The sequence below is a fragment of the Protopterus annectens genome, chromosome 15.part0, assembly GCF_019279795.1.
Source record: "Protopterus annectens isolate FY-2018-M chromosome 15.part0, PAN1.0, whole genome shotgun sequence".
NCBI classification, from domain to species: Eukaryota; Metazoa; Chordata; order Ceratodontiformes; family Protopteridae; genus Protopterus; species Protopterus annectens.
The window spans coordinates 567,586,171-567,603,017 of NC_056749.1; the positions used below are offsets into that span (position 1 = coordinate 567,586,171).

The following is a 16,847-nucleotide window of genomic DNA, read 5'->3' on the forward strand; positions in this document are numbered from 1 at the left end:
AGCAAAATGATAGGCATAGTTTTTATTCAAACTAAAGGGGTGGCGAAAGCCACATAACTATGGGCTAGGCTTATAAATGCCCTTGGGCAGATAGCCTAGTATGAACCTATGAACCTATGGCCTGTCTTACTCCTACATTAAGATTCATGCATCAGCAATTTCAGCAGAAAACAACATGGATCCTCCAGTCTTCTCTCATCCTCTACTCAGGCAGTTTCTGAGAGGAATTAAAAATGTAAAGCCTCCAAGGAAGCCACCTTTGCCTACATGGGACCTTAACTTTGTGCTGGAAAAGTTAACACTTCCCCCTTTCGAGCCAGCAGCAACAGCAGAATTACAGTTCTTATCTTGGAAAACTGCTTTCCTGCTTGCAATCACTTCAGCAAGAAGGGTTTCTGAATTACAGGCATTAATGGCAGTACAGCCCTTCCTTATCTTCCATCAGGATAGTGTCCTTGAGAACTAACCCTACTTTTATGCCAAAGGTGGTCTCCAGGGTATCATTGAACCAAGCAATCCACCTACCAACATTCTTACCCAACCCACAGAACAGGGGGGAAAGACTACTACATACCTTGGATGTGCACAGGCAATTGCGCTACTATCTGGACAGAACCAAGAACAATAGAAAAACTGACCAGCTTCTGGTAGCATATGCAACAGGAATGGAAGGAACAGCAATTTTAAAACAGACAATCTCAAAATGGATAGGAAATTGCATTAGATTTTGTTACTCTTTTCATGGAAAGACAACTCCAGAAAACATCAGACCTCACTCCACAAGAGCTACAGCCACTACGACAGCTTTCTTACGAGGAGTGGCTACCAAAGACATTTTAGAGGCTGCTACTTGGAGCTCCGTGCATACATTTGCCAAGCATTATAATCTACCTTTATACTCCAGATCCCGAGCAGGTTTTGCAACTGCTGTTTTGCAAGGGATCTTAACTACACCATAATCATCGTAGTGCCTCCTCCCCCAGTTTGGCTATGGTATTCTACCCATATGTTAGGACTGCAGATGCATCCTTGAAGGACATAGTACAGTTTTGTACCTACCATAAATGTAGATGTCCGAGAGGTATGCATCTGCAGTCAGAATTACCCACCCTCCTTCCCCTCTGTGGTACTCCTAGGGTATTTGCCCATCTTGTAGCTAGCTGGGGGAATCTATTATGGTGTATTTGTTTGTATATATGTATATACATGTTTATTTTTGTTTGCTCTCTACTGTTTGGAATCATTTGCATTTATCCAAATTTAGCCTTCCTAGAGGGCACCTGGCATCTGGGGCAAGAAACACTGAGGAAAATGGCGTCGGCTGATGCCTTTATACCCAATTCACAGCAGCTATGACGTCGGGTGAAGTGCGACATCAGCCGAGGCCAGACCCAGACTTTGGAATCCGGCCGACCGAAGGGCTGCCTGAGGCAGGACAAACCCATATGTTAGGACTGCAGATGCATACCTCTCGGACATCTACATTTATGGTAGGTACAAAACTGTACTTTGTGGCTGACAAAGTTCGCAGACAACTGCAAACTAGGCGCCATAGTCGACACACCAGCTGACACATGTATCTTCCAGAAGGGCTTCACAGAAACAGACTGGTGCCAGAGTCATGGCCTTAAACTAAATGCCAAAAAATGTATAGTCATCCCCTTTGGAAAAAACAAAGTACCCACAAATTACCACATAGGTGGTAATCCATTAAGTACTGAAAAAGTAATCAGAGACCTGGGGACCTAAGTTGACAGTGACCCTCTCATTTGACACCCACGTCGCCAAAGTGGTTTGAAAGACCTTCTACCTTGCCCACCTTATGAAGGGATTCACATCCAGATCAAAGGATGTCATTGTTACCCTTATATTCCTCCCTTATCGGGCCTTTGTTTGAGTACAATGCCCCATTTGGTATGTACCTCACCCGGCACCTGCAGCAGCTGGAGAGACCCCAAAAGTACCTTACCAAGAGGATCAAGGGTCTCCAGCATATGTCATATGCTGCCAGACTGAAAAAGCTCCAGCTCTATTCAGTAGCATACCGCCTGCTCAGAGGTGATCTGTGCCTTCCATACAAGGCCATGTCCAATTCAGAATTAATGGACATGCTCCACCTCAAAAAATCCAAATCCATCAGAGCCACGAGAGCTAAAGATCTAAACCTCAGCACAAATATGAATAGGACATGCTGGAGGGACAGATTCATAACCCAGAGGCTTTCCGCCCTCTGGAACAGAATACCTTTCCACTTTAGGCAGAGCCCCTCACTGACTCTCTTCAAGAGAAATCTGGATGAATGGATTGGTGATCGTAGGTTTACCCTGGGGGTCATCTCTGTGTCATTGCTAGATAGAGGCACAGTAAACTAAATTTAATTTAAATTGTACATTTTTGTATCATTACATGGGGTGGCGAAAGCCACGTAGCCTTTGGCTAGGCTTATAAATGCCCTAGGGCAGATAGCCTATTACTATACTATGAAACTATGTGGCATGATTAATTGATGTCCTCCTATTCCTATGTTGCAGTATTCTTGGTGTGGGATTTCTTGCCTTCAGGCAACTTGTACGTCGGCTCTTATACAAAAGCTTCAGCTTGGCTGTTGCAGCTGCGTGGGACATCACACATAGGGCCATAAACCAGTGACCCTATGTATGATGTCTGCATGCACAATCATCAGAACTTTTCAGCCGCAGACGACTTTGCATCACACGATTGCTCTCCAGACGTCTGATCAACTACAGATAAGTAACCTGTTGGGTTTTTTGCATTTCTAATATTTTACCGACCTTTCGCATTGCTTAGGCTTTCAGCTGATGTCAAGTAAAAAGGGAAAGTGTCAATGTGGGCACCAGATTCCCCATAAGGATGCCCATGACGCATGCATTTTCTTTTTAGGCTGGGAACACGACCATATCGCCTACCCTATTTGTAAATCTTTTGTGCCTAGGACCTTGCGTAGCTGTCTGGCACCTCTAAACCTTTACTTAGAAAACCAGTGCCTCAAACGGCTTGCTCTCAGAATGGATCCTGCTTTGGAGGCCACCCAAGAACCTCCGTGTAAGAAGGCCAAGATGCCTAGACCTTTATTGCCTGCCGCTTCACACCCGGATGCTCTGCCAACTACCAATACAGGAGTTAAGCATTCGGTAGATCCTTCGCCTCCATCAACCTCCCTCGCGGAGGCAGCTGCACAGCTGAGGTCTGGCATATCCACGGAGCTTTCTCAGACACCGCCTCTCTATGTCGAGGGGAACCAGATTTGGGGGTTCCTTCGACAGAGATCCAGTCCTCTGATGCAGTTGCTGCCAAACCCAGCTCTAGACTGACTCAAACCAAAAAGAAGCAGAAAAATAAACATTTCACCTGCTTCTGAAGCCCCTCCAGACTGGGAGGCTTTCACCTCCTCTCTTATGCCGGCCCTTAGGCCTTCTGCCTCACCCACAACTACATTGCCTCTGCTAAGCCCTAGGCCTACCTCTGCTTCTTCTCTTCCTATGGCTCCCCTCCCTGAGGAAGAAAAACATGAATCTACCTACGTGGATGAATCCATCTCTTATGCATCCCATATTGCTTCTCCTAAGGATAATTACTCTCCTGATGAGGATTCTGTGGAAGATGATTCTCCACCTGAAGACATTACATTTGGTGAAACCATCACCAAAATGAGAGACTACTTCAAATGGGATACTTCCCAGATGACAGAAACCTAAAAAAGATACTTACGCTGCAAGTAGAGTCCCCCTCTCCTTCAGCTGTTCCTCCTGCATACTTGGATGCCTTTTACTGCAGCCTCTAGAACTGCTGACTCACAGCCCCCTGCACCTAAGCTCTGACTGCTTCTACAAGGTGCCAGAGGAACAAAAATTTCTCATAAAGCCACCTTTACCAGACCCACCAGTGATTGCACTGCCCCTGATAAAACTGTCTAGGTTGCTACCTTCTGCCTCCATATTGCCCATGGATAAAGATAACAGATCCATGGACTGGATAGGCAAGAAGGTGTACACTTCCTCCACCTGGCCCTTCAGAGCCATTAACTCTCACACATGTCCAAGTATGCCCTGGACTTGGTATCCCAAGCCACCTCTGTGTTGGCTTCAATTCCTGACAGTCCCATTAAAACGGATATCTCCTCCAAATTATCCTTAGCACTACAAGTGGCTAGACGCAAAAAAATTCCCCCCTGGAAAGGCATTCCATGTCTCCCAAAAAAAGCAATGCCATCTCCTTCCACAAATTGTCAGACCTGCAACAAGGCACAATAGAGCCTGTTCCCGCAGGGCAAGAAGGAAAGGGATTCTACTTCCGCCTGGTCCCTCGAAAGGATGGTCCCTGGAGACCCATTTTGGATCTCTCCTTCCTTAACCTTTACCTGCAGGTACCATCCTTCAAAATGCTGCCACTTCCCACTCTGTTGCTCCTTATACCCTCAAATGCTTTCATGGTCACCTTGGACCCAAAAGATGCTTACCTGCACATTCCCATCAGGGCGTCACACAGACGTTGCCTGCATTTCTCTGGCCCATCCTTACACTTCCAATTTATGGCCTTGCCCTTTGGCTTACCCACTGCCCCCAAGAGTGTTTACAAAGTGCCTAGCCCCAGCCATTGCCTTCTGCAGGACCCAAGGAATCCAGATTTACCCATATCTGGACGACATCCTTGTCCTGGCACAGTCAGAAGATTCCCTCTTAAGACATCTACACTTCACTGTCTCTTCTACAAAGCCTAGGGTTCACCCCAAACCTCAAGAAGTCTTTCCTGAACCCAGACAAGAACAAGATATTCCTAGGTTGCAGAATGAATGCAGATTGAATGAAGGCCTTTCTCCCACATGACAAGGTTCTCTCTCTAGCTTCCCACTTCCAGGAAGTCTTGTTCTCTCAGACAGTCACTGCAAGGCAATTCCTTCGACTCCTGGGATTGATGGCAGCAACCATCCCCATGCTACCATTGGCCAGAATGCATATGCGAAAACTGCAATGGTATCTAAAAAAAACATCTGGTCACACCACCAATCACTTGGAACAAGTTATCCCCCTTCTTCCATGTTTAAAGAAGGAAATCATTTGGTGGATCCAGCAAGTACAACTAAACACGTGCCTTCCACTGCAGCCCCCTCAACCCGCACAAATACTGCATACAGATGCCTCAGTCTCAGGTTGTGGTGCCACCTTGCACTCGAGTCCAAGCCCAGTGGCAACCTCCCATGAAAGCCAAAAACATCAGTGTAAAGGAGATGACAGCAGTTCATTTAGCTCGGCAAACTTTCCTTACCCCTACTGCTTCCAGGTCCTCTTCTGATAGTGATGGACAATACCACTGTAATGTGGTACATCAACAAACATGGAGGTACCAAGCCATACCAATTGTGCAGGCTAGCCCTACTAATTTGGGACCTAGCATCCCAGCACAACATATCCCTGCTAGCCAGCTACATCCCTTCACAGGACAACAAGCAAGCAGACCTCATGAGCAGAACATCCTCTCCACAACACCAATGGATGCTAGACAGGACGGTCTTCCTAGACGTGGTCCACCAGTTGGGTACTCCACAAGTAGACGTGTTTGCCTCCCAGAACAGGCAGCTGCAGACCTTCTGCACAAAGAGCCTGGAGAGTAGACGGTTTACCTTTACATGTGTGTGTAATGCACGTGTGAAATCTGAAAGGACTTTTTCCAAGTTCTCGGAAGGCCGAAAACGAAATGCATCGAATGTGCAATGAGCGAATGCACAGTAACGTTCACTCATTGCAGATTCTGCATTTTTGTTGTAAGGTGCACTACAGTTGGAATCGGGAAGTGGACACTTTCCCCACACTGTAGTGCGACCTCGGAGTTAGAATAATAAAGTAGGGGTGTGTGGGGGCACAGCCCCCACATGAAGGGTGCAGGGGGGCTTTTCTCCCTGCATTACGCTATGTATTTGTAATTTAGTTCGAAATCAGCAAGTTTGGTTTTCGATTTGCTGATTTTCGAACTTCGGTGCAGATTGGACTATTTTCGTCATTCTGGTTCACACAAAGGGCAGTTCAATATGTTGATTTTCAACGTTTCAAAGGTAAACAGAGTATACACCTTCAGTTTCAACTGGGAGGGTAAGCTCCTGTACGCCCCCCCCCCCGATTCAGAAAGTCCTTCGGAAAATCAGAAAGGACAAACCAAAAATCTTGCTAGTGACTCCCTACTGACCAAGGCAGCACTGGTTCCACCTTCTATACAATTTAGCCAAGGGCAATCACTGCAAGTTACCCCACAAGGTAGACCTTCTGACACAAGACAAGGAACTCTCCTACACCCACACTTGCAAAATGCTACCCTGACTCTGTGGGTGATAAATTACTAACCCCTTTTCAGACACCACTATTCAGAGGACGTGCCATTAGTCCTGAGGGAGGCCAGGAAGCCCACTATTAGAAAATCATACTTTGCTAAATGGGAAAGATTTACTCAGTGGTGTCTGGGACAGGAAATGGACCCTTATGAGGCTGGCACCCCCCTAGTCCTCTCATATGTTTGTCATCTTATAAAGGGTGGACTTGACTATTCATCGATGAAAGTGCACTTCTGCATTATCAGCCTGCTTACCCCTAGATCCTCCCTTGTTAGCCAGGCTACATGTGAAACTCTTCCTTAAAGGCATCTTACATATCAGACCACCTAAGAAGCCTTTCCCTCCTCCATGGGACCTGAACTTCATCCTGGAAAATCTCTCCCAGCCCCCCTTCAAACAGTAATACAGCCTCTCTACAGTTTTGTACTTGGGAAAACAGTACTGTTAGTGGCTGTTATCTCTGCCAGAAGGGTTTCCAAGCTACAAGCCTTAATGGCATGCTCACCTTACACCATTTTTCACAGGGACAAGGTCATTCTGAGAACTAACCCTTTCTTCATGCCCAAGGTAGTCGATGACTTATCTATAAATCAATCCATTCACCTACCCAATTTTTTCCCCTCTAACCAAGGATAAAGGATATTCCACTCCCTAGGTGTCCACAGGCAACTGAGATTTTACCTGGGCAAGATTAAGAACATTAGGAAATCCAAACAACTATATGTATCTTTCCACCCCAGGGCATTGGGCAAGGCAGTCACCAAACAGACCATCGCATCCTGGGTTAGAAAGACAATTTTCTGCTACTCACACCACCGAAAAAAACCTCCAGTTGGGGGTTAAGGCACACTCCACTAGAGCAGTGGCCACTTCCAAGGCCTTCCAAAAAGGCATGGATACAGCTTCCATTATGGAAGCAGCTATATGGTCCACTATACACACTTTCATCAAACATTACAAACTTGACCAAATTTCCAAATCATGTGCAGGATTTGCCAGGGCAGTCCTACAAGGCTTTGTGGAATCATCTTTTGCATCCCCCACCCTTTCATCAAACTAAGTTGTGGTACTCTCCCACACCAAGAATACTGCAACATAGGAATATAAGAACATAGAACAGTTGTGTAAAATGTTAACATAACCATAGATGTCCTTCTCTTCCATGTTGCAGTATTCCTTCCCACCCACCATTCCCCCTCACAGACTCTACCAGTCTAACTGCTCCCTGATGCCTCTCCACATTACAGAAGAGACCCAGGGCATTATACATCTCACCTTTGGCAGCCTATCCTGTTGGACTATCTACCTTACCTGCTTAACTTCAAGTTCTAAGGATTGTGTGTGCAGACGTCACACACAGGGTCCCTGGTTTATGGCCCTACGTGTGACGTCCCATGCAGCTGCATCAGCCAAGCTGAAGCTTTTGTATAGGAGCTGAAGTATGGGTCGCCTGAAGGCAGGAAATCCCACACCAAGAATACTGCAACATGGAAGAGAAGGACATCTATGGTTATGGTAAGATTTCACACAACTATTCTTTGATGTGTGCTGCCGCTACCACAAGACCGTCATGGCAGGCTGTTAGCACTTTGTCAAACTAAGAAGATGCATTTTTATGGCAAATGTTTTTCCCTCCATTTTCAGGCAGCATTAAAATATTAACTTGGTTTTCAATTCTAGGTATAAAACCAGTCTCTGCACTGAAGCCAAGTCAGCTGTCTTTGCGACCTTCACGTCTCCCTAGTCAGCCAGTGCACATAGCTGATGTGAAGCTAAGTGTGCCTCAGCCAGTGAGTGCAGATGAGCAGAAGGCTTCAAATGGTGAGTCACACATCTTAATGTTGGAGTGCAAGTTTTATTGGTACATTTTTCTTAACCAAGTTAGTTCCAGTAGACCTTTGGTTTAAGGGAAACCTACAATGATACCTGAATGGTTTAGATGTAGTTTGGTCTGGGTGTGTGTGTTTGGGAGGGGGGCAATTGCGTACACTTTTTTGCTAAGTATTGTCTTAAAAGCCACATAAGTTGCTACGAACTCGGGCAAATGGCTTTTCAATTTAGCATTTAAAATATTAATTTCACCTCAGGAACATACACCACCTTTTATGCTGCATTTCATAACTTGTTCTAGAATGTAAATCCAAGCAACTTGTTTATGGTGGAGCTGACAGATCTTGTCATTTTTGTTCATTCCTCAAGTGGAGTTCGGATATGATCCTCTGATCTGACTATGCCACTTTTTTCCAGCTTGTGGATCACTCTTGAGCTTCTCCCTTACCCCATTATGCACTAGTTCCTTACCGTACCTCAGATCTCGTTTGCCGCCTTCATTTACAGACGTGGTAACTGTAAGCTGTCTAGCAGTAGTAACATTTTGTGTAAAAGTAAAAGTTTCTTTATCTTTTTACCTTTCTCAAAAATGTTTCTACATATCTTCCTTTGCCTTTCCTACACTTCATTGTATTTCTAAAATACCATAGTTTGTATTTTCTCCCTCCTTTTTCCAACATTTTACCTTTAAGGTATTTCCTTCTATTACCATTGTTGGTAATTTTCTCTCTTTTGCTAGCTATATCTGTATAAAAACATTATAATCTTTTCTCTCTCTTTTTCAATAGATATGCATGAGAACACTCCGGTTTTAAAACAAAATGTATGGCCTGTGGGCATAAAATTTCGTTACTGGATGCACACACCAAGTATGTTTAGGCCCAGCCCATTTTGGATTCTGCCAGTGATATTTGTAATGCCTTTAAGCCTAAGACTGTTATTGATCACAGAAATTAATTTTGTGAGGATTACTCCTCTCAAAATCCTCTGATACAGCATCTGGGGCTCAGACCCATAAGAAATATGACAAAAAGAGGCAAAAGTGTTGCCCCATACCCTGCAAGTTCCTTCAATTGTAGGTTCGGACCACCTCTAAAAATTTCAGTCGCCTCAGATCTAGTCTTCTCTGAACCTGGATCCAGTATATTCTAGTCTTCCCATCTCCTTTTCTGGAAAGGTGTTGCCATTCTAGGTCTTTGTCAATAGCTGCTGCCGCTTATTCTTTCAGAAGTCTTGACTTGGGAGCCAGTCATTACCAGTTCAGGGCGCTGCCCTCTGGACTTGCCTCCCAGATGATTAACAAATGTTTAGCACTGTAGCTGCTCACCTGAGGCTAAAAGGATTCCAGATACTTCCATACCTAAACGATGACTCCTGACTGCACCAAGAAGGCATCTTCTGCTACAATCAAGGGGCTCTCTAGTGAGAATCTTGAAACACACCTGGGTGTTGTGATAAATCTAGCAAAATTGAACTTGGCACCCATGCAAAACTTGGAGTTCCTAGGAATGCAACTGGATTCAAGATAACAAATAGCCTACTTGCCAATACATTGCATTTTATCTCTGAGATGTACTAGAGCACCTGCAACCACCAGCCAAGTTGGTTTTATGCATTCTAAGGTCAGTGGCAGCCATGATTGCTCTAGTGGCCTTGGTGAGGTTCTTCATGAGAGCTCTCCAGTGGACCACAGCAGTTCAGTGGTCCATCCTTTACCATTCGCTGTCTGCTCCAATAAAACTGAGATCTGCAGGAATCAATGGTGGCTAGAATCCCATGACCTTTCTCTAGGCAGACCCATCTCTCTTCCCCAACCATAGCCACAGTGACCATGAATGCTTTCTGGTCTGAGTGGGGGGGGGGGGGGTCACTTCCTAGGGAAGATGGTCCAAGGCACATGGTTGACTATAGAGACCAAGTTGCATATCAGTGTCTTAGCGATGAGAGCAGTCCTCCTTAAGTTGCAAGCCTTTCAGGATGTTCTCCCTATGGGGACAATTGTGATTCACAGAAGTCCCTATTCTGGTACATCAACAAACAAGAAGGAATCTTAACTTGCCTGTTGTGCAGAAAGGCCATGAGAGTTTAGGAATAGGTGAGATCTTCAGACCATTTTCTGATTGCAACACACATTCCAGGAGCAACCAACATTCTAGCAGACTGACTCAGCAGGTCATTTTGGACTCCTCACGAGTGGCCCCTCAATCAGTAGCAAACAAGATTTTCAGCCATTGGGGCCAACCTTTTTGTGACCTGTTTGCCTTTTCCCTGAACTTCAAGTGTAACAGGTATTTTGCTGTGATCTCCCCCCCCCCCTTGAGGTGGGAGTCGGCATGGGATGCTCTAGTCCACAATTGACCCCTGGGTCTCCTTGATGCCAACTCCCCATTAACATTGATCCCAAAAGTTCTACTGAAAGGCAATAGGTCGAAAAGTTCCTTAATCCTCATTCCCCTTTCAGGCCTCGCCAGCTGTGGTTCCCCTTTCTTTGGTCTCTCCAAGTTTTTGCCATGGATTCTGGATCTCATACAGGATCTCATATTTCACCTGTCAGAGACTCAGGTTCTCAATCTCCATGCTTTCAAACTGACCACATGGTTTCTCCAGTTCCAGTAATTGTAATGAAGTCCAGGCTGGCCCCATCCATATGTGACATTCTGGCCTCTCAGAAGGCTTCCACCAAAAAGGCCTACAATAGTAAGTGGAAGAGGTTCTCTATTTGGGAGTCTATAAGAAAACATTGACTTTCTCAACACCCATAGTGTTTATTATCCTTTTTCTTAGCACTGTTTTTAAAGGAGGAGCTAGTTTCTCCACCACCAAACTCCAACTGGCTGCCATCCAATTTTCACACTGGGAAGAGAAAGTAATCTTTTTTTCTTCAAGCTATGTAAAGTTTTCATGAAGGGAGTGTTTCATCTTAGACCTCCAATTAAAGATCCCTCTCCTCCTTGGGATCTCATGATGGTACTGCAAGGTCTCAGCCTTCTGAACCACCAAATTCTTGGCATAAAATTTCTTTCTTGGAAAGCTATCTTAGTAGCTATTACTTATGCTAAGAGAATATCAGAGCTTCAAGCTTTGTCAGCCAAATTTCCCTACATCATTTTTCACAAAGATAGTTCCCTTAATAAAAAATTCTCCTTTTATGCATAAGGTGGCCATGGAGTCTAACATTAACCAGTAAGTTTAGTTGCTGGCTTTCTTTAACTTTTCGAACAAAGGTGAATACATTTTATACCTCTTGAATTTTGGGAAACAATTACGTTTCTATCTACACAGAAACAAGCATTTTGCTGCCTCCTCAGCAAGCAGGTCAGGACAGGCAGTGAATAACAGACTGTATTTCATTCATTTAGTCTGAGAGTTATAGACTTGCCCCGACCTCCTAATGCTAATTCCATTAAGGCTGACCCCATCAGAAGCAGGACTGTCCTGTCCGCCCCCAATACATTTTTATACAATTTCATGTATAAATTTACATGTATTGTATATGTGATTTTTTTAGTGGACAGTTTGACCCCGGACTATTTGACCCCTAATATGTTCTAGTAAGTACTTTATCATTGTTATAATTAATGAATTATTCAATAATAACTTAATTTTTCATTGTAAATATATATTTTTACTTTTATTTTCATTTAAGATATGAAAAATGTTACTTTATAAATTTTTTTATAATTAAAGACATTTTTTATTTTATATTATGTTGATATTTTAATCAATCTATTAGGTATTAGATTGTTTAAAATTAAATGAAATCCACATGATGGGTTAGATATTTTAAGAAAGATTTTGTGCACACAGGGGTCGCCACAGCAGATCACCTGTTTCCATTTCTTCCTGTCCTCTGCATCTTGCTCTCACACCAACCACCTGCATGTCCTCTCTCACCACATCCATAAACCTTATCTTAAGCTTTCCTCTTTTCCTGTTACCTGGTAGCTTCATCCTTAGCATCTTTTTCCCAATATACTCAGCATCCCTCCTCAGCACATGTCCAAACCAACATAATCGTGCGCCTCTGGCTTTGTCTCCAAACCTTCCAACCTGGACTGATCCTCTAATATACTTATTCCTAATCCTGTCCACCCTCGTCACACCCAGTGCAAATCTTAACATCTTTAATTCTGCCACATCCAGCTCGAACTCCTGCCTTTTTTGTCAGTGCCACACTCTCCAACCCATTTAACATAGTTGGTCTCACTACCCTCTTGTAGACCTTTCCTTTCACTCTTACAGGTACTAGTCTGTCACAAATCACTCCTGACACTCTTCTCCACCCACTCCATCCTGCCTGTACTCTCTTCCACACTCACCGTTACTCTGAACTATTGACCCCAAGTATTTAAACTCATCCACCTTCGCCACCTCTACTCCTTGCATCCTCACCATTCCTCTATCCTCCCTCTCATTCACACACGTATATTCTGTCTTAGTTCTGCTGACATTCATTCCTCTTCTCTCTAGAGCATATCTCCATCTCTCCAGGGTCTCCTCCACCTGTTCCCTACTCTCACTACAGATCACAATGTCATCTGCAAACATCATAGTCCATGGGGACTCCTGTCAACCTGTCCATCACCATTGCAAATAAGAAAGGGCTCAGAGATGATCCTTGATGTAACCCCACCTCCACCTTAAATGCATCCGTCACTCCCACTGCAGACCTCACCGCTGTCGCACTACCCTCGTACATATCCTGTACCACTCTTACATACTTTTCTGACACTCCTGACTTCCTCATACAATACCACAACTCCTCTCTAGGCACCCTGTCATATGCTTTCTCTAAGTCTACAAAAACACAATGCAACTCCTTCCGACATTCTCTGTACTTCTCCAACACTCTCAGAGCAAAGATAGCATCTGTAGTGCTCTTAACTGGCATTAAACCATACTGCTGATCACTAATCATCACATCCCTTCTTAACCTTGCTTCCACTACTCTTTCCCATAACATCATGCTGTGACTGATTAATTTAATCCCTCTGTAGTTACTACAGCTCTGCACATCACCCTTATTCGTAAAAAATCGGTACCAAAACACGTTTTCTCCATTCCTCAGGCATCCTCTCACTTTCCAAGATTTCATTAAACAATCTGGTTACAAACTCCACTGCCATTTCACCTGAACACCTCCATGCTTCCACAGGTATGTCATCTGGGCTAACAGCCTTTCCATTCTATATTCTCTTCATAGCTATCCTTACTTCCTCCTTGCTAATCCATTGTACTTCATGATTCACTATCCCTACATGATCCAACCTTCTCTCCCTTTCATTCTCTTCATCAGCCCCTCAAAGTACTCTTTTCATCTCCTCAACACACTGTCCTCGCTTGTGAGTATGTTTCCCTCATTATCCTTTATCACCTTTACTTGCTGCACATCTTTCCTAGCTCGGTCCCTCTGTCTAGCCAATCGGTACAGGTCCTTTTCTCCCTCCGTAGTGTCCAACCTTTCATACAACTCTTCATATGCCTTATCCTTTGCCACCTCTCCCTTTGCCATGCACCTAATCTCCTTATACTCCTGTCTACTTCATCTCTCTGACAATCCCACTTCTTCTTTGCCAACCTCTTTCTCTGTATACTCTCCTGTACTTCCTCATTCCACCACCATGTCTCCATATCGTCCTTCCTCTGTAGCCTCTGATACCAAGCACCTTTCTAGCAATCTCCCTTACTAGCTCTGCTGTAGTTACCCAGCTATTTGGTAACTCTTCACTGCCACCCAGTGCCTGCCTTAACTCATCCCTGAACTCCACCTCACAATTACCCTTTTTCAATTTCCACCACTTGATCCTTGGTGCTGCCCTCACACTCCTCCTCCTCTTCTTGATAAACAGCGTCATCCTACAAAGCACTATACTATTCTGCCTAACTACACTTTCTCCGGTCACCACTTTACAGTCTCCAATCTCCTTCAAATTGGCCCTCCTACATAAGATTTAATCCACCTGTGTGCATCTTCCTCCACTCTTGTAGGTCACCCTATGCCCATCCCTCTTGTTAAAATACGTATTCACTACAGCCATGTCCATCCTTTTCACAAAATCCACTACCATCTGACCACCTGCATTCCTTTGTTTAACACCATACATACCAATCACTTCCTCATCCCCTCTGTTCCCTTCACCAACATGCCCATTGAAATCTGCTGCAATCACCACTCTCTCACCCTTGGGTACAGTCATCACCACTTCATCCAATTCACTCCAAAATTTTTCTTTCTCATCCATTGCACCCCCTACTTGTGGAGCATATGCACTAACAACATTCATCATTACACCATCAATTTCCAGCTTCATAAACATCACTCTATCTGACACTTTTTTCACCTCCAAAACACTCAGCATACTGTTCCTTCAGAATAACTCCTATGCCATTTCTCCTCCCATCCACACCATGATAAAACAATTTGACCCAACCTCCGATACACCTAGCCTTACTCCCCTTCCATCTGGTCTCTTGCACACACAATATACCAACCTTCCTTCTGTCCATCATATCAGCTAGCTCTCTCCCTAGGCCAGTCATGCTGCCAACATTCAAAGTTCCGACCCTCACTACTACAGTCCTAGCCTTTCTCCTCTCTTCCTGCCTTTGGCCATGTCTTACACCTCTTCTCCTCCTTCGGCCAACCGTAGCCCAATTTCCGCCAGCACCCTGTAGGCTAACAATACTGGTGGCGGTCGTTGTTAACCCGGGCCCTCGACCGATCCGGTATAAAATTTTTTCTTGGTATCTGCATAATAAAACAAAGAACGTTGCTGGACACTGCTGCTCCTTATTAAAACGTTTATTCAGTACAACAAAAAGCATTAAAAATGGATAAGCGCTTTCGGGACTACTCCCTTCCTCAGATCAGATCTTTAATAAGGAGCAGCAGTGTCCAGCAACGTTCTTTGTTTTATTTTGGTTTGATTTCGTAAGCTGGACTTTGGTGCAGCACCCAACTTCTTTGTGCTTGGTATCTGCATGAAATGTTTTGGCTAAGTTTAATGCCAGGTGCCCTTCCTGACGCAACCCTCCCCATTTATCATATATATATATATATATATATATATATATATATATATATATATATATATATATATATGGTTTTAATAGAAAAATGATTGACAGTGTATGTAATTATGGATCTTGTACATCACAATTTTTTTTGTTCAAAGACTGATGTTTTCATCAAAAAAGGAATAGCTATGGACAGTTGTAGTACTGAATTATGCAATTACTATTTAAATGTGTGGTGTTGGAGCAACATTTCTAATTCTCCTTCAAGTAAGTACATGTGTAGTGTTTTGTTGATGACTTCTCATTTTCTGGTTAGTAAAGGAGTCACGGCTATAAGAATTTATAGAATATTTTTTACAAAGGTTTGCTAACAAATCCGGATGTTTGCAGCATTATCTAGTCTGGAGTTTCTGTTCATTGATTTATTGCATATGTGTTTTAACATTTTTATTTTAGGTTATATTTGTAGGGATACTTTATTTTTTTTAATGCCTTTATTGTATTTTTATTAATTTTATTTATTTTTATATGTTAATTTTCCCATTGTACGGTAACTCCGGACTAGTTAGTGCTGCGAACTTCAGGATGTTGTTGCTACTGCTTATTTCCTTGTTTTTGCAGTTATTTTTTCAATATATGTCAACTAATTGCATTTTTTGTAAAGTAAGTGTAGTCGATGCACATAGAAAAGAAAGACTGTCTAAACCAATTTTAAGAATGTTTAAACAGTCTTTCTTTTCTGTTTATGCTTTGATGTGTTTCGGCTTCACTTAAATTATTTTTTTTATTCGGGTCCAACCATCCGGGGTCAGACTGGTAGGGGGGGAATCTGTGGGCTCCAAATGTCCTGTACCCACTATAGAGAAGGAAGTATCTGAGGTTCCAACCTGGAACTTGTGCGCTCCAAAGTCTTCCAAGTAGTTCACAAAGGCACCAGGCCAGGGGATGGATGGGAGGGATGCGAGAAGGAATGAAATTGGACAACACAGATTTCTAGTTATGGTCAGTCCCCTGGCCTGGTGCCTTTGTGAACTACTTCGAAGACTTTGGAGCGCATGAGTTCCAGGTTGGACCCTCCGATACTATTTTCTCTGTAGTTGTGGTAACCTCTTTTATTGGGCAGCAGACTCTATCTGGGGAGTTAAAAGTATGGTGTGTTGTGGGTAGAGGGAGGAGATTGAGACTTGGATCGCAAGTCTTGGAAAGCAGCTGAGTTGGATCAGATATCTGATCCGAGATCCATTAGTGAGAAAGAATGAAAATGGACAACACTGATACCTAGTTATGGTGAGTACATAACTTTTCATTTCTTCTTGTGCGGAAAAATCTGGATTAAATTTAGATCTGATGTCATTTTCATTTATTCCTCAACCTGTGGGTTTCAGATCTGACGCTGACACTGTACAAGCTTAGGATTCAAAGCTCAACCTCCTCTCCATCCCATAATACCTCATTCTCCCTGATTACTTCAGATCTCGTTTGCTGTTTGTCCAAAAATAATCAAGGTTTCACTGCTCTGAGAGCTCCTGTTTTTTGCAAAATCGTAAGTCAGGCTTGACACATTATTTTTTCTCTCTCTCTCCAAACACCTTTATTGCATTATCGCTTGTGACATAAGCACATTTACATTCATATAAAAGTAATCAAACTATATTAACAT

At 43.6% G+C, this 16,847-nt stretch overlaps 1 protein-coding gene across 1 annotated transcript in view; it reads left to right on the plus strand.

Moving 5' to 3' along the window:
• Positions 1–16,847, plus strand: part of LOC122789857 (cell wall protein DAN4-like) — a 556,600-nt gene that overhangs the window by 323,901 nt on the left and 215,852 nt on the right. The window contains exon 3 of the mRNA XM_044057291.1: positions 8,021–8,161. Within this exon, the coding sequence (XP_043913226.1) occupies positions 8,021–8,161 (141 nt within the window). The remainder of the gene's footprint in view (positions 1–8,020; positions 8,162–16,847) is intronic.